This window comes from Mesoplodon densirostris, assembly GCF_025265405.1.
Source record: "Mesoplodon densirostris isolate mMesDen1 chromosome Y unlocalized genomic scaffold, mMesDen1 primary haplotype SUPER_Y_unloc_2, whole genome shotgun sequence".
Classification (NCBI taxonomy): Eukaryota; Metazoa; Chordata; class Mammalia; order Artiodactyla; family Ziphiidae; genus Mesoplodon; species Mesoplodon densirostris.
The window spans coordinates 514,231-533,143 of record NW_026778237.1 but is presented as its reverse complement, the minus strand read 5'-3'; the positions used below and the strand labels follow the sequence as shown (position 1 = coordinate 533,143).

The 18,913-nt window shown below is 45.1% G+C and overlaps 1 protein-coding gene and 1 pseudogene across 1 annotated transcript; one reads left to right on the top strand and one right to left on the bottom strand.

Annotated features, from left to right (window-relative positions):
* The window catches only part of LOC132483036 (ubiquitin-like modifier-activating enzyme 1), a 47,743-nt pseudogene that overhangs the window by 12,208 nt on the left and 16,622 nt on the right, over nt 1–18,913 (top strand).
* Nucleotides 14,543–18,022, bottom strand: LOC132483037 (ubiquitin-like modifier-activating enzyme 1). Its single transcript, XM_060088277.1, is given in 7 exon segments — nt 14,543–14,605; nt 14,714–14,815; nt 15,103–15,211; nt 15,213–15,292; nt 15,416–15,508; nt 15,921–16,009; nt 17,965–18,022. Coding segments are annotated over 7 exon segments (594 nt in total).

Below are 18,913 nucleotides of genomic sequence, written 5' to 3'. Positions count from 1 at the left end.
AAGTATTTAATTAACTCAAGTTGTTAAGAGGTTTCAAAAAGGGTAGGGTAATGTACAGTAATGCCAAAGGCAACAGAAATAATGGGAAACTGCTGGAATGGAATTTCATTTGATACCGCTTTTCAGAAGCTCTGAAGCAGAGGGAGTGTGGAGCAGTTGGAGGGAGGCAACCAGAGTTAGGCTAGCTAGGTAAGCAAGGTTCAGGTGTCTTCACTTACCAGGAGGCTTAGTTATGAATCTGTGTAGAATCATTGAAGAGTTTTAAGGAGGTGCAGCATATGCTTTCCTTATGTTGAAATACTTTCGCTCTTTTTGTTTTGTTCAGCTTCCTTCTAAAAGCTGAAATTATTTAACCAACAATCAAAAAAATAAATGATTTAGCACATTGTTACTATGTCAGAAAATTAAGGAATTGAAATTGTCTAATTTCCTCTCTGACATTTATTTAGTCTGATCATTGAGTGGAACAATGTATTTAAAATAGAGGAAGCCTCTGTCTCACTTGTGTCTGCAGGATTTTAATTTATGGAGGTAAGTGAGCGACAACAGTGAGGTCAGTGTCCTGAGAGGAGGGAACACGTCATGGAGGACCACAGGAGAAAGAACCACGTAGGTCTGGAAACAGGAGTGAAGGGAAAATCTGGGTCAAATCCTTTATTGGGGTTTAAATGGGAAAGGTCTGCTGCACAGAGGACACAGTTTAGGACTGATAGTTTCAATAATTCAGGCAGGCTTTGAGTTACATGAATGGTTCCTGGTTATCTAGTCCCTAAAACGATTGAAGGCACAGGAAATACTGGCTTAGTGTATGAGAGATAAAGGAGGTGGTTGGGGTGGGATTTGTTGTTATGCATATGGAAGGCTTGCTCTTAGCAGAATTCCTTGCTCTGAGAATGGGTGTCAAGACATAAGATACAGGAAATTTTAAAACTATATGACTAATATGTCCTTCTAGAGGTGTGCACCTTTACTGCCTTACACTTTTGTTGGACAACTTCAATTGTCCTAATTGCAGTAGTAATCACTGTAGCAGTTATTTTAAAGGATTAATAAGAGTTAGCAACTAAGGTTATGCTTATTTTTAAAATTTTCTTATTATCTTAAATTTCTGTCTGTATGACAAGTTGCTACAAGTTTTTGCCAGAAATGGCATAGCATATAGTTGGAAATGAATAATTATTCTACATTATAGGAGGTGTTTAATTACATTATAGTGATTCCCATATGCTCTATATAGTGGTTCCCATATTACACTGGAGATAGTCATACATTTACTTCAATGACTTCAAAAATTCATTCTAGTCAATATAACACTTATGCTCATGTCTTTTTGCCTTTTATCATTCAGGGATTCACAGTGTCTAGCTTCATGTTAATCACTGTTTTGTTCTATGGCCATGTTGTCCAGTACAACTATTGTCTCTTTGAATGTACCAGATTAAAATTAATTAATTTTTTTTTAAGTTTAAGATTCATTACTCATTCCTACTTCCACATGTCAAGTGTTCAGTAACCACATGTGGTGAGTGCTGACTGAGTTTGGTACTATAGATGTATGACATTTTCATCATTCTAAATCTCAATTAGTGCTGCTCTGAGAGTTGTTTTCATCCACAGAATTTAATATACTTAAAAGCTAGTAAATATTGTATTATTTACAGATTAATTTGATTCTAAAAAACTGGAAAGGAAGAAGAGTGAGCTGTTGTAGAGGAAATAGAACTTGTCATAAATTTATAACTGGCTGAGTTAGATTTAATTTTCATAGGTATTGATTATGTTTTTCTCATTATTGAAAAAATTTGAGTGTGTTTAAAATTTCCTTGATAAAAAGTCTTGAGAAACCTTAAAAGAAAGGGCTGTCTCACCAGCATTTAGAAGTAATTATCTGTATTCATGTATAGGCAGATGTGTCACCCCACGCAGCCCACTTCCTGTATTATTAGTATGTTTTCATTTTGCCTCAGGATATCTCTTAAAGGATATGTATAGACCACGTTTTCTTTATTTTATTTTATTTATTTTGTTTTATTTATTTATTTATTTATTTATTTATTTATTTATTTATTTTTTCTGGTACGCGGGCCTCTCACTGTTGTGGCCTCTCCCGTTGCAGAGCACAGGCTCCGGAAGCGCAGGCTCATAGGCCATGGCTCACGGGCCCAGCTGCTCTATGGCATGTGGGATCTTCCCGGACCGGGACATGAACCTGTGTCCTCTGCATCGGCAGGCAGACCCACAACCACTGTGCCACCAGGGAAGCCTTTTTTTAAAATTAAAAAAAATATTTATTTATTTATCTATTTAACATCTTTATTGGAGTATAACTGCTTTACAATGGTGTGTTAGTTTCTGCTTTATAACAGAGTGAATCAGTTATACATATACATATATTCCCATATCTCTTCCCTGTTGCGTCTCCCTCCCTCTCACCCTCCCTATCCCACCCCTCTAGGTGGTCACAAACCACTGAACTGATCTCCCTGTGCCATGCAGCTGCTTCCCACTAGCTATCTATTTTACGTTTGGTACTGTATATATGTCCATGCCAGTCTCTCACTTCATCCCAGCTTACCCTTCCGCCTCAAGTCCTCAAGTCCATTCTCTATTAGGTCTGCGTCTTTATTCCCGTCTTGCTCCTAGGTTCTTCATGACCATTTTGGTTTTTGTTTTTGTTTTTTTTTTTAGATTCCATATATATGTGTTAGCATATGGTATATGTTTTTTTCTTTCTGGCTTACTTCACTCTGTATGACAGACTCTAGGTCCATCCACCTCACTACAAATAACTCAATTTCGTTTCTTTCTATGGCTGAGTAATATTCCATTATATATATGTGTCACATCTTCTTTATCCATTCATCTGTTGATGGACACTTAGGTTGCTTCCATGTCCTGGCTATTGTACATAAAGCTGCAATGAACATTTTGGTACATGACTCTTTGAATTATGGCTTTCTCAGGGTATGTGCCCAGTAGTGGGATTGCTGGGTCATATGGTATTTCTATTTTTAGTTTTTTAAGGAACCTCCATACTGTTCTCCATAGTGGCTGTACCAATTCACATTCCCACCAGCAGTGCAAGAGTGTTCCCTTTTCTCCACACCCTCTCCAGCATTTATTGTTTCTGGATTTTTTTTTTTTTTTTTTTTTTTGCGGTATGCGGGCCTCTCACTGTTGTGGCCTCCCCCGTCGCGGAGCACAGGCTCCGGACGCGCAGGCTCAGCGGCCATGGCTCACAGGCCCAGCCGCTCCGCGGCATATGGGATCCTCCCAGACCGGGGCACGAACCCGTATCCCCTGCATCGGCAGGCGGACTCTCAACCACTTGCGCCACCAGGGAGGCCCTGTTTCTGGATTTTTTGATGATGACCATTCTGACTGGTGTGAGATGATATCTCATTGTAGTTTTGATTTGCATTTCTCTAATGATTAATGAGGTTGAGCATTCTTTCATTTGTTTGTTGGCAATCTGTATATCTTCTTTGGAGAAATGTCTGTTTAGGTCTTCTGCCCATTTTTGGATCGGGTTGTTTTTTTTTTTTTATGTTATTGAGCTGCATGAGCTGCTTGTAAATTTTGTGCCCTCCCATCTGTCCTGGGTCTGTTCTCCAATGGAGCATGGAGTCTTGTTGGCAGATACATTCGGGCATCTCGGGACTTTGGGCTCCACTTTGGTTTTAATCTTCTGGTGAGCTCACGCTGTGACCTTGATCTTCAAGCATCTTAATAGCACTGAACTCCTAGACCCAACACTTATGGGCAGGGTCCTGCAATCTAAATGCCCCTGCAGTAGAGCTCTTTTCCTAACGCTCCCTAACCATAGTGGCTAATCATTGTTAGCTCTTGGTAAACATCTGTGAGTGAATGAAGCATGCTTAACGTCCTGGCTCTTAAACTAGGGGCCCGTCTACTGGGCTGCAGTGGACCCAAGCAGACGGTGTCCCACCCACCATTTCTCCCTCGTGTTGCACCTGAGTCACCTGGGCACATACTCCCACGGTGAAGGGGGTGGGAATGGCCACAGTAGAAGGAGCTCCCCACCACCTGCACTTTTTCTCTTGTTGGACCTCAGGGTCTTACTCTTGCGGCAGCCAGGACATCCATTAATTTCCCAAAGGATCATCCAGACCAGGAGGAAGCCCCAACCCACGAGGGTGTCTCCATCATCCTGTGCAGCCTCTGCCTTGCAGCTGGCTCCAGAAGCAGGGGTGTGCTTTGCTCTGGCCCTTTCCCCACAAGCTCGCTACTTTGGCAAGTGGGTTTACTCATTAGCAGTTCAACTGCCTAGATCGGAACCAAATGGAAACACATCTCTGTAGTTCTGTCTCTATAGTTGATATTTGTAGAGCAGAAGCTTACTGTTTTGTGGGCTTAAAATCTTTGACTTACTTTTCCTGGCCAAACCATCATGTAGGAGGGATACTTACTCCTCTTCTATTGAGGAAGCCCCTAAGCAGTGAACCGTACCCTCACTGACACACGAAGGTCCCAAGCCCTTTCTCGTAACTCATGCAGAGTGCAATGCCTTGTCTCCTGTCTAGCAAATGGCAGGTAGTAAACTTCAAAATCAAAGCTTGATGTATAGAGTTTCAGCCCAGGATGTTTCGTATGTAACAGTAACTGTCTCCATTGAAAATGTTGAGTTTAATATTTTCAGCCAACAATTTGAATGTTTTGGACATCTTTATTTCTAAGTAGATAACATATTTTCCTTTTATTTGCTGAGGTGCCATGTTAAAGCATGACGTGTTGCCCCCCAGTGGAAACACGGAATGAAGGCCTTGAATTCGTAGTAAGGGATAGTGGGTTCCATGGTGATGGGGACAGAGGAAGCGCTTGGGCCACAGTGTGTCGATGCAGCTGTGTGCATCCCTCCTCCTGCCTTGGTTTCTTCATAGCACATCTCCCCACCTGTCAGTGTGTACATTTATTTAAATGTTTACCTTCTGTCTCCGCCCCCTTAGAAAGCGTGCTCCAGGGGAGGGAGAAGGGACTTCGCTATGTTTACAGCTCATTCTCTGACTCTCCTAAGGGGAAACCTTGAAATTCATGTTTGAACAGTATTTGAAGAGGCTTTAGGTGGAAGGAACAATACAGGCAAAGTGTCCAAATGACCATTTACTTGGTTTCCAGCCCCTCTATTATGCCAGCAATATTACTTCGTATTTTTTTATTTATATAAATGGCTTGTGCTACCCATAATATGCCACTTCCTATCTTTTTCATTTGACAGTGTATTTTTGAGATTTACCTTTTTAAAAATAACGTATAACTCTAGTTCCGTAGTTCCCAACTGGGGGTGATTTTTGTCCTTCAGGGAGTGTCTGACAGTGGCTAGAAACATTTTGATTACTGGAGGAGGTCCTGATGATGTGGAGTCCACAGAGGCCAGCTTTGCTTCTAAACATTCTACAACGCACAGGGCATCCACATCATAGAATCATCTGGCCCAGACCGAACAGTGCAGAAACCCTGGGCTCTTTCTTTCCTTTAATCTGTGGAGCAGTAGTCCCTTGATAGCAATACCATATTTACTTTATCCCTTCCCCTGTTGGTGGACATTTAGGTTCTTCCAGTTCTCTGCTCTGACAAAGGGAGCTACGAAGGACATCCTCACCAGTGTGTGTGTGTGTGTGTGAAGAGTGTTTCTGGTGGCTGCACTGTGTTCTAGAAAACACTTCCAAGTGCCACTTCAGAAGGGCTGGACCCGTCGACACCCACAGCACTGCCTGGGATTCCAATTCTCTGCATCATTTCCAGCATTTGATATTTTTTAACTTTTAAATTTTTGCCAACCTGAAGATGATAAATGAGTAGCTCATTTTTAAAAAACCTCATGGTCTGATTGTTAATAAGACCCAAAACATGAGTCATTCGCACCCCACAGCATTCTGCAAAATGGGGGATATGTTTTTGCCAAGCACACACCACTTCATTTTGTTCCTCTCTGTGTCTTTGAAAAAGGCACATTTTGGGAGACTGGGCTTGACTGTTTCTGCCAGTAGAGGTCACTGTCCCTCAGGGGCTCTCCACCAGTGTCATTGTGCACCGCCTGCTCCGCTCCCTTCCCCCCAAACATCTGGCAGTGCCTGGAGACACGTTGTATGTTTACAGTATGGATTATCTACTGGCACCTAGAGGATAGAGACCAGGGATTTTGCTAAAACCCTACAATGCAGAGGTCTGCACCCCACAGACAAAGACCTGTCTTGCCCCAGCAGAGCCAGGGTGGAGAAACCATCATGTGGATGAAATCCTAATGTTTGAATCTTTCAAAGAAAGACCATGACAATCTCTAGGATAATGAAGCAATTTTAGTATTATTTAAAATAAGAACAACCTTTAAACCGTACGAGTGGGCAATAGGGGAGAAGCACGCCTTCCTGAGAAGGGTCCTCCGAGAAGGGTCATCTCAGGGGCAAAGGCAGGAAGGGTGGGTGGGCAGGAGGGAGTGCAGGCCTGGACCTCAGCGGTGCTTCCTCAGGGTGGGCTCTGCCGGTAGGGGAGGTGGCTCTGGGACTTGACAGCTCCTGGCTGAAGTGGAGGGAGCTGGCCTGGCGGCCCGTGCCACTGACTCAGGCAGGGGTAGGGCAGGGGTCAGCTGGGTAAAAAGAAATGTGGGTTTGAGTGTCAGGAGGAGGTGGCCTTGGCTCTCAGGACTCAACGGGGACGTCAGGCTGCAGGAGGCCCAGGCCCAGGAGTGCTGATCTGCTCCCATCTCTCCTGTCCCAGAGCCTCTCCAGGGAGGCTCTGGGACTGTGCCCTGTGCAGCTTGGTGAGGGGGGCTTGGGGGGCTGGGGTGGTGGCCTCACCAAAGCGTGGGCAGCAGAGAGGGAAGGCTCAGGCAGGGCTGCTGGTCAGGCCGGGGCTCAATGTCCTCTTCTCGGAGGTTGTAGCACTGGGAGCAGAAGCTGCTTCTCAGAGGCCCTGGCCTGGGCACAAAGACAGTGACCATTCCATGCCTCCACACCGGCTGGATGGCTGATGGCTTGGGCTTCGGTCTCTGACTTCTTCTCCTGGGCTCGGGGCCCTCAGACCTGAGAGGCCCGTCGCGCCGCCTTCTTCCTTTCTCGCATCGGCTGACGGCCCTCAGCACGGTCTCCTTGGCACAGGGGTCCGGGGACGTGTACAAGCTGCCTAGGCTGTCGGGGGGCAGTACGGAAGTCCACCAGGCGCTGCGTGTGGTGGGCGTTCCACAGGGACCTCATCCTTAAACTGTTGCCATGGCCGGAAAACCCCAGGCCCGAGAAGGTGCAGCGGGGTGGCCCACTGGGAAGGCGCCTCCAGCCCTGAGGTGCTGAGAACCCGCAGACCCGGTAGTGCTTCCAGCGGTGCAGGGCGGCGGGGAGCGACCTGCAGACCCGGAGCCAGCAGTCCCGGCAGAGGCGGTGGTGCAGGAATTGTCACCCGTCCCGGCCCAGCGGGAGGCAAGTGCTGCGGGCGGGCCCGGTCCGTGGGAACCATCGGAACCATGGGAACCATGTGGACCGGCGCTTCCAGGCGCAGGCTGGCTGCCTGGCCTTGGCCATGCCCAGGTATCTGCTCAGGGAGCTGCCCATGCTCGAAGGTCGGCGGGGTCGGACCTTCGACGGGCTTCTGCTTCTGCGCAGCCCCGAAGTCTGTAGATGCGAAGCTTAACGTCGCTGAGGCGACCGTTGGCAACGGGCTGTGACGGCTCGTGCAGCTTCGGAACCTCTGGGCACAAGGTTCTGTGTGCACCAGGCCAGCGCCCCGTGAACTTGGGGCCTAGCGGGGTGCCCCTGTGTTCGGAGCACAGGGGATCCTTCCGCTCCCCCTGCTGACCCAGGCGCTTGGCTCTGGGTGGCGGGGGAGCCCTCCACTTTTTGCCCTTGTCACTTAAAGGGAGAAAATATAATAATTTGTACCAGGTCCTGAAAATTACAGAAAATTGACTGAAGGGCACTCTCTTTCATTATTGTAAAAATGAACAAAATGCACTTGAATGCTCCTTTAAGGAAAAAGAGCGAATTTACTTGTATTTCTACAGAGGCTGTGTGTTTCTTCTCGAATGGTTGCTCATGTCACTTTTTGTAATGTTATTCTTAAGGACCTGGTGAAAGCCTTTCGGGACTTATGTTTTAACCCTGACAACACTGATTCTGTGTGGACTCTCCTAAAGTTTTCTATCCTCATCTATTCACAGGTAGATAGTGTTATCTCTCAAAACTAATCACATTTCTCTTCTTTCATTTGTACTGATAATGAATAGTTGAAAATTTCCTACTTCCAAAACAAACTTTCCAAGGGCTGTTGGGTAACTGATTTTAGTGCTGAGGTTTGGAGGTCTGTTCATGGTGGTGTGAATCAATCTCTTGTGAAAAAGCACATGCAGAAGGGACCTCCTCGGCCAGCTGGCATGGGAGATGGAAAGTAGAAGCCTGCACTGAATCCAAGAGTGGCCAACAGATTCTGTCCACATGTGACAGATGGATGGTTGAATGGTGAGGACACTAAACAGAGTTTAATGAGGAAGCCCCAGAAGGTTTCTGAGGTCAGAGAGGCCACATGTTCAGGGATGCCACGGTGTGGTCAGCTGGTGAGTATGGGGGATGAGATCCCTAACACTCTCCGCTCACTGATGAATTCCTGTTGTTATTCTTGTTTTGGTCCGATTCCTTATTTAAGAATGATCCCCCCCCATACATGATTTTGAAAACAGAGAAATTCCAATGGTATAATTTTCTTTTTCTTTTTATTTATATTTTTCCTTATTAGTTATCCATTTTATGCACATCAGTGTATCCATGTCAATCCCAATCGCCCAATTCATCCCACCACCACCACCACCACCCGGCCACTTTACCCGCTTGGTGTCCATTCGTTTGTTCTCTACATCTGTGTCTCAATTTCTGCCCTTCAAACCAGTTCATCTGTACCATTTTTCTAGGTTCCACATACATGCGTTAATATACGATATTTGTTTTTCTCTTTCTGACTTACTTCACTCTGTATGACAGGCTCTAGATCCATCAACGTCTCAACAAGTGACCCAATTTCGTTCCATTTTATGGCTGAGTAATATTCTACTGTATATATGTACCACATCTTCTTTATCCATTCGTCTGTCGATGGGCATTTAGGTTGCTTCCATGACCTGGCTATTGTAAATAGTGCTGCAGTGAACACTGGAGTGCATGTGTCTTTTTGAATTATGGTTTTCCCTGAGTATATGCCCAGTAGTGGGATTGCTGGACCATATGGTAATTCTATTTTTAGTTTTTTAAGGAACCTCCATACTGTTCTCCATAGTGGCTGTATCAGTTTACATTCCCACCAACAGTGCAAGAGGGTTCCCTTTTCTCCACACCCTCTCCAGCATTTGTTGTTTGTAGATTTTCTGATGATGCCCATTCTAACTGGTGTGAGGTGATACCTCATTGTACTTTTGATTTGTGTTTCTCTAATAATTAGTGATGTTGAGCAGCCTTTCATGTGCTTCTTGGCCATCTGAATGTCTTCTTTGGAGAAATGTCTATTTAAGTCTTCTGCCCATTTTTGGATTGGGTTGTTTGTTTTTTTGCTATTGAGCTGCATGAGCTGTTTAAATATTTTGGAGACTAATCCTTTGTCCGTTGATTCGTTTGCAAATACTTTCTCCCATTCTTAGGGTTGTCTTTTTGTCTTGTTTATGGTTAACCTTTGCTGTGAAAAAGCTTTGAAGTTTCATTAGGTCCCATTTGTTTCTATTTGTTTTTATTTCCATTTCTCTAGGAGGTGGCTCAAAAAGGATCTTGCTGTGATTTATGTCATAGAGTGTCTGCCTATGTTTTCCTGTAAGAGTTTGATAGTTTCTGGCCTTACATTTAGGTCTTTAATCCTTTTTGAGCCTATTTTTGTGTATGGTGTTAGGGAGTGTTCTAATCTCATACTTTTATATGTACCTGTCCAGATTTCCCAGCACCACTTATTGAAGAGGCTGTCCTTTCTCCACTGTACATTCCTGCCTCCTTTATCAAAGATAAGGTGACCATATGTGCATGGGTTTATCTCTGGGATTAATATCTTGTTCCATTTATCTATATTTCTGTTTTTGTGCCAGTACCATACTGTCTTGATGACTGTAGCTTTGTAGTATAGTCTGCAGTCAGGCAGCCTGATTTGTCCAGCTCTGTTTTTCGTTCTCAAGATTGCTTTGGCTGTTCGGGGTCTTTTGTGTTTCCATACAAATTGTGACATTTTTTGTTCTAGTTTTGTGAAAAATGCCAGTGGTAGTTTGATAGGGATTGCATTGTATCTGTAGATTGCTTTGGGTAGTACAGTCATTTTCACAAGGTTGATTCTTCCAATCCAGGAACATGGTATATCTCTGCATCTATTTTATTCATCTTTAATTTCTTTCATTAGTGCCTTATAATTTTCTGCATACAGGTCTTTATTTCCTTAGGTAGGTTTATTCCTAGGTATTTCATTCTTTTTGTTGTAATGCTAAATGGGAGTGTTTTCTTGATTTCACTTTCAGATTTTTCATCATTAGTATATAGTTGTGCCACAGATTTCTGTGCATTAATTTTGTTTCCTGCTACATTACCAAATTCATTGATTAGCTCTGGTAGTTTTCTGGTAGCATCTTTAGGATTCTCTATGTATAGTATCATGTCATCTGCAAACAGTGACAGCTTTACTTCTTCTTTTCTGATTTGGATTCCTTTTTCTTTTTCTTCTCTGATTGCTGTGGCTAAAACTTCCAAAACTATGTTGAATAAGAGTGGTGAGAGTGGGCAGCCTTGTCTTGTTCCTGATCTTAGTGGAGGTGGTTTCAGTTTTTCCCTATTGAGGACGATGTTGGCTGTGGGTTTGTCATATATGGCCTTTATTTTGTTGAGGAAAGTTCCCTCTATGCCTACTTTCTGCAGGGTTTTTATCATAAATGGGTGCTGAATATTGTCAAAAGCTTTCTCTGCATCTACTGATATGATCATGTTTTTTTCTCCTTCCATTTGTTAATATGGTGTATCATGTGGATTGATTTGCATATATTGAAGAATCCTTGCATTCCTGGAATAAACCCCACTTGATCATGGTGTATGATCCTTTCAGTGTGCTGTTGGATTCTGTTTGCTAGTATTTTGTTGAGGATTTTTGCATCTATGTTGATCAGTGATACTGGCCTGTAGTTTTCTTTCTTTGTGACATCCTTCTCTGGTTTTGGTATCAGGTTGATGGTGGCCTCATAGAATGAGTTTGGGAGTGTTCCTCCCTCTGCTGTATTTTGGAAGACTTTAAGAAGAATAGGTGTTAGCTCTTCTCTAAATGTTGTGTAGGCTTACTGGTGGAGGGGACTAGTGCCTGTGTTCCGGTGGATGCGGCTGGATCTTGTCTTCTGGTAGACAGGTCCACGTCTGGTGGTGTGTTTTGGGGTGTCTGTGGCCTTATTATGATTTTAGGCAGCCTCTCTGCTAATGGGTGGGGTTGTGTTCCTGTCTGGCTAGTTGTTTGGCATAGGGTGTACAGCACTGTACCTTGCTGGTTGTTGAATGAAACTGGGTCTTGGCATTGAGATGGAGATCTCTGGGAGATACTCGCCATTTGATATTATGTGGAGCTGGGAGGTCTCTTGTAGACCAGTGTCCTGAAGTTGGCTCCCCACCTCAGAGGCACAGCACTGACTCCTGACTGGAGCACCAAGAGTCTTTCATACACCTGGCTCAGAATAAAAGGGAGAAAAAGTAAGAAAGAAAGAAAGAGAGAGAGAGAGAGAGAGGGGGGGGGGAGAGAGAGAGAGAGGGAAGGAGGGGAGAGAGGGAGGGAGGGAGAGAGAGAGAGAAAGGAAGAAAGAAAAAAAGAATAAAATAAAGTAAGAAAATAAAGTTTTTAAAATATAAAATAAAAATAATTATTAAGAAAAAAAAATATTTTTAAGTTAAAAAAAAAAAGGACGGACAGAACCATAGGACAAATGGTGAAAGCAAAGCTATACAGACAAAGTCTCATACAGAAGCATTCACACTCACAAAAAAAGGAAAAAGGAAAAAAATAATATATCTTGCTCTCAAAGTCCACCTCCTTAATTTGGGATGATTCGTTGTCTATTCCGGTATTCCACTGATGCAGGGTACATCAAGTTGATTGCGGCAATTTAGTACGCTGATCCTGAGACTGCTGGGAGAGATTTCCCTTTCTCTTTTTTTGTTTTGTTTTGTTTTGTTTTCATTTTTGACCCTGGGGTGAAATAATTTTTTTTTCTTTTTTTTAATCAAGGGAACTTTCTTTTATTTATTTATGGCTCTGTTGGGTCTTTGTTTTTGTGCGAGCACTTTATCTAGTTGAGGCAAGGGGGGCCACACTTCATCATGGTGCACGGGCCTCTCAGTATCGTGGCCTCTTTTGTTGTGGAGCACAGGCTCCAGACGTGCAGGCTCGGTAGTTGTGGCTCATGGGCCTAGTTGCTCTGTGCCGCATGTGGAATCTTCCTAGACCAGGGCTTGAACCCGTGTCCCCTGCATTAGCAGGCAGATTCTCAACCACTGCGCCACCATGGAAGCCCCCTTTCCCGTCTTTGTTCTCACAGCTCCTGTGTTTCAGCTTTGGATTTGGCCCTGCCTCTGCGTTTAGGTTGCCTGAGAGTGTCTGTTCTTTGCTCAGACAGGACAGGGTTAAAGGAGCCACTGATTCGGGGGCTCTGGCTCCCTCAGGCCGGGGGAGGGAGACGTACAGATGCTGGGCTGGCCTGCGGCGTCCAAGGCCGGCGTGATGTTGCAGCAGCCTGAGGTGTGCAATGAGTTCTCCTGGGGATGTTGTCCCTGGATCACGGGACCCTGGCAGTGGTAGGCTACACAGGCTCCCGGGAGGGGAGGTGTGGGGAGTGACCTGTGCTTGCACACAGGATTCTAGGTGGTGGCAGCAGCAGCCTTAGCGTCTCATGCCCGTCTCTGGGGTTGCACTGATAGCCACGGCTCGCGCCCTTCTCTGGAGCTCCTTTAAGCAGCGCTCTTAATCTCCTCTCCTCGCACACCAGGAATCAAAGAGGGAAGAAAAAGTCTCTTGCTTCTCTGGCAGCTCCAGACTTTTTCCCGGACTCGCTCCCCTAGAGCCGTGGTGCACTAACCCCCTTCAGGCTGTGTTCACGCCGCCAACTCCAGTCCTCCCCCTGTGCTCTGACCGAAGCCCGAGCCTCAGCCCCCTGCCCCCGCCCGCCTTGGCACCTGATCAGACCAGCCTCACGGGCTGGTGAGTGCCGGTTGGCACCGATCATCTGTGTGGGAATCTCTCCACCTTGCCCTCTGCACCCTGTTGCTCTACTCCTTGGTTGTGAAGCTCCCCTCCTCCACCACCAGCAGTCTCCGCCCACAAAGGTGCTCCTAGTGTATGGAAGCCTTTCCTCCTTCACAGCTCCGTCCCACAGGTGTAGGTCCCATCCCTATTCTTTTGTCTCTGTTTTTTCTTCTTTTTCTTTTGCCCTACACAGGTACGTGGGGAATTTCTTGCCTTTTGGGAAGTCTGAGGCCTTCTGTCAGCATTCAGTAGGTGTTCTGTAGGAGTTGTTCCACGTGTAGATGTATTTCTGACGTATCTGTGGGGAGGAAGGTGATCTCCGTGTCTTAATCTTCTGCCATCTTCCTCAACTCCCCCTCTTATTTCTTTTTAAACAGACGAGGACAAAGGAAAATAGCAAAGCAATGATTTACCAGAACAGGTGGATTTAATCTTTTCTCATAAGGTTGGATGTGAGGCAAATTCCATGCTGGTGGGAGGGGCTGAACCTTTTGTACTATCACCTGAACCTACAGAGCTAAAGAAAGGCTGGTCTTTCCCACAGACAACAGGGTACGGGCCTTTGACAAAAGAAAGATATGACACACTTGGATTAATAACTCTTTATTAAGAATTCCAACTCCAAACAGTAGAAAGCAGCAACAACAACAAAAAGTCCTCAGCAGAACTTAAGGCTCGGCTTTTGCCACAACTATAAGACAAATGGAAATAGATTGACTTGACTGAGAATGAGGTAGATGGGTGTAGAGGGAATAGCGAATGGTGTATCATACATAGGGCACCTCCACATCGTTGCCGCTCTCGTTGTTTCAGCACAGCTCAAGCAACAGTGCTTGAATGTGGTGTCCCAGCTTTTGCTTTGATACTCGTCTCACTATTGCTGTTATCCTGGGGTGAGGAAAAAGAGGGTCTGTGAAGAAGAAAGAGAGGAAAGGACTCACAGAGACAAATAAAGTTAGGAGAACAGTGAAGATGAGTTGCATAGCTAGCTGATGCTTCCCACCCCAGGCAGGACCTGTTTCTGCTTGCCCACTGGCCAAACTCATGGCTGATCCAACCACTCTTTTTTTTTTTTTTTTTTTTTTTTGTGGTACGCGGGCTTCTCACTGCTGTGGCCTCTCCCGTTGCGGAGCACAGGCTCCGGACGCGCAGGCTCAGCGGCCATGGCGCACGGACCCAGCCGCTCCACGGCATGTGGGATCCTCCCAAACCGGGGCACGAACCCGTGTCCCCTGCATCGGCAGGCGGACTCTCAACCACTGCGCCACCTGGGAAGCCCCCAACCACTCTTTGATCTTGCTTGCTGTCATGCAAAAGGAGTAGAGCATGGATACACCCTGGAACAGCATGGTGATCTCCAACTTGTGCTCTGTCTGAAGAGGGTGGAAAGGAGGAGGGGCAACAGGGTCACTGGGATGGACAGTACCAGTAACCTGGGCAACCACCACCACAAGTGCAGTGAGTGAAAGGCCCTTACCTTAAAGTAGTCAAGGAACTGCTTGAGGGTCATCTCTTCACCATTAGGCTGCAGCCCCTGTACATCAAAGCGATCCCACAATGTCCACTGCTGGTTATAGTACTGTGGGACAAAACACAGAGTAAAGCACAAAGAGTAAAACGGGAGCAAGCCCTAATCATATGCTCCTCTTTATTTCACAAACATGCCAGTTCCATTCCTACTTTGCACAGGTTCAAACAATGGTCAAAGGATACACAAAATTAAACAAAGCCTCTCACGTGGTATAATGAAAACCAGAGCCAGTTCTACAGAGATAAGATACACACAACCTCTATGCACGCACACACACACAAAGCATCACTCACTGATGGGCAACACCAAAGGTTTCTATAAAAGCAAGCCCTTACCTGGTGACGGTGTGGGGCAAGGGGCTCAGAGAAGCTGAAAAAGAGCAGGGCCAAGTTGATGAAGCTGTTCTTATAGGACTAAAGCTGTTGGTGTCCCAGCACTACCTTACAGCTCCAGACCTGCAAGGCCAACTATAGCTGCGGTGGTTGTGGCAACGGCTGCAATGATCTTCCCTGCAATCAACTTACTCTATAACACAGAAGGTGATGAGCAGACGTAGTAGTTAGAGACGTTCAGGGTCTACAGAAGAGGTTAAACGTGGCAGACTCAAACTTGGAAAAGGGTGCAAGGTTAGGTCTAGACTATTGTTACCTTATGCCGGTCAGCATGGGGAATGTTATAGTTCTCTTCCTGGAGACTGGATGCAGCCACAATGAAATCTATATGAAAGTTGCTGTCATCATCCTATTGTGAGTGGAGACAGAGGAAGAACAGGAGACAGAGTTAAGGAGGAAAAGTTTTCCTGGATACTGCGACCTGAAGTATATTCACCTCAAGTACCTGCCAGACCAACCAAATACTAGCCCAGAACACAAAAGATAACTGGGCCATCCGATGCAAGGGAAACGGGTTCGTGCCCCGGTCTGGGGAGATCCCACATACCGCAGAGCAGCTGGGCCCGTGAGCCATGGCCGCTGAGCCTGCACATCCGGAGCCTGTGCTCCACAAAGGGAGAGCCCACAACAGTGTGAAAGCCATGTACCGCCAAAAAAAAAAAAAAAAATTAACATAATTACAGTCAGGCCTGTAATCCCCACGAAAGTTTAGGATGGCTCAGCCCATTCTCCTACACTGTTGAAGGTCCCCATCATAGCACCTTCTCAAAGTTGATGAGGTACATCTTGAACCCAGGGAGGCTCTCTGGGCCGGGCAGCATGGCCTGGAGCTCCTGCAGGCGTTTATCAGCTGCAGAAAGGGAGGGAGTACATGTTAGTCCTTAGATACATGTTAGATCCCAGGCCAGTGTCTGAGATGCAAGCAGGAGTCCAGGGTGGGGCAGAGATGTTCAGGCAGATAAAGGATTTAAAAAGGAGAGACATCGTGGGAAAGAGAAAAGGGGGAAAGATAGGACAGAAAACACCTCAGAAAAGAAAAAGGCAGACAGTGTGTGGGACATGGAGATATATGTAGAGACACTGAGGGCAACAGGTAAAGCCACTAAGAAAGGATATAGACAGCAGCACTAATCATAACAGATAAGAGGTGAAAGCACAGAAGTTGTTCACTGGTGAATGAGTGGACAGAAAAATGTGATCTATCCATCCAATGAAATATTAAGCCTTAAAATATTAAGCCTTAAAATCCATTCAATGAAATATTGAGCCTTCCAAAATGGAAGTCTACTATATTTAAAGATGGTTAAGATGGTAAATCCTTTGTGTTGCTTACCACAAGTTAAAAATAAAAAAGGAGGTCAGTGAGAACATACTGAAAGAGAAAGAGAGAGAGAACGGGAGACATGAAGGAAGATAAAAGGGAAAACAAGAGACAGAGGGATAAGAGATACAGAAAGGAGCACAGGGGGAAAATAGACAGCAAAGAAGAGAGTAATTTGAAATGGGATAGACCTGAAAAAATTTGAAGAGGGAGACCAAGGAGAATAAATGCGAAGATTAAGAGAATGTTCAGAGAATGCGAAAGTACAAAACACCTGAAAGGGAGACACGTAGGGAGATAAATAAAGAAAATATACAAAGAGGAATACAAGAGAGTAGTTATTTGAGAAGGGAAATGCGGGAGGTACATGAGGAGGGGAGAGATATACAGATGAAGAAATTGAAGGATATATACAAAGAAGATAAAATGTAGAGGAAGACTTACAGAGCATGAGACAGGATACGGGGCTCTAATGCTTAGACCCACAGGCCGTTGAAATTGGGTAATACAAGCTGTACGACCCAACTACCTCACTGGCTTGCTCATCACCAAACTAATAAGGAAATGGCCCATAGCCACTGAGCAAATCTAGAGGGTCTGCCTACAGACGTATGCGGGGATCCAACAAACTCAGACTTACTATAATACTACAGAGGAAGAAATATGAGACATATCAACTCAAGTGGGCATCCACTTAACAATGATAATGCACTCCATCTTCCCAGACAACATCACCTTTCCTCAGGAACTCATCATTACAGATGACCTCTCCTCAGACAATATTCAATATCATCTCCAGTCCAGGACCTTACCATTGAACATGATATCAACACTCCAAAAGTTCTTAATATGCCAGTGGACTAACACAGGGTCAATTATAGTAAGCACTTCTTTTCATGCTTTGACATCTTGGGGTCTTTCGGACACTGGAAGGGATTGCCCTTCTCAAATTTAGCTACTGCCTAGAGATAGCAGAAAGCATGCCCAGGGCACATCTTCCAAATGCAAACCAACCAAATTGAAGCCCATATGGCAACCACCCACTTTATCTGGTTCTAAAACTCAGGCCACTATCCACCTGTCCTAATTACCCCAGGGCTAAGTACCAGACAACTCTAGGAAATCACTATACCCCAGTCAATGCTAAGGCTGATTACACTGCCTTGTCTTACTCTTCATAAGGAAAGCACAATAAAGGCTCTTCCATGCATTTTTACTTGCTCCTTTTTTTTTTTTTTTTTTTTTTTTTTTTTTTTTTGCGGTATGTGGGCATCTCTCTGTTGTGGCCTCTCCTGTTGCAGAGCACAGGCTCCGGACACGCAGGCTCAGCGGCCATGGCTCACGGGCCCAGCCGCTCTGCGGCATGCAGGATCCTCCCAGACCGGGGCATGAACCCGCATCCCCTGCATCGGCAGGCGGACTCTCAACCACTGCACCACCAGGGAAGCCCCTCCTTCTGTCTCTTGACTGACACTGCTGCTTACCAGCATGGCCCCTCCCCATAACATGATATGGTTTCAGTACTTTGGAATTGTAATACATTATCTCCTCAGTGGCAGTTATTTCCTGAACTCTTTGCCAAACCACACCTGAATACTAAAACCTAGATGTAAAAACCACATAGGAACTCTAACTGCAACTTCTGTAGCTTGTATCCATTGAGCATGAACATAGTCAAACCGAGAAGTTTAACCAGATCTCTATAGAAATGTACCTAAGAAAGGAAACCAAATGTATGGCAGTCCTCGCAGGAAAAATAACACAGCTCTGCAGCAACTGACACAGGAAGCCAGCCACTACCTCTGAAGCAACTAGCCCAGAAAGCTTAACCACAATCACTTTGACCACCAACTTTGAAGGTTTAACCACAGCCTCTGCAGAAATTGACCCACAAAACTCTGCAGTGATCTTTAGGAAAGTTAACCACAAATTCTTCATCAGGTAGACAGGAGCCAAACCATAACCTCTTCAGCAGCAGCTAGAGATAAACACCTTTGCAGCAATTGGCCCAGGAAGTCTAAGACACAGTTTTGAAACAATCAGCCCAAGAAACAAACACAACCTCTGTAGTGAAGAGAGAGGCAAACTAATCAACTTCTGCAGTAACTACATAAGAAGCAAAATTTCAATCTTTGCAGAAATTGGACAAGGAAGTTAAATCACAACCTTTGCAGAAACTGGTCAACACAGTAATGAAAGATTGAAATCATAATGGAGTAATTACAGTTTCAACATAACAAACGGGGTCGGACAGCCATTTAGCATCTGTCCTCAGTTATGTCCCTTTACCACTAAGAAGTTGAACATTCTATGAACTGTATAACCCCAAGAACACCACCAGCCATATTTGGAATAGCATATGCCAGTTGCAAGTTTATAGTAACAAGGTTCCCCCTGGTAATTATGCAAACATTTCACACCCACAACAAATAT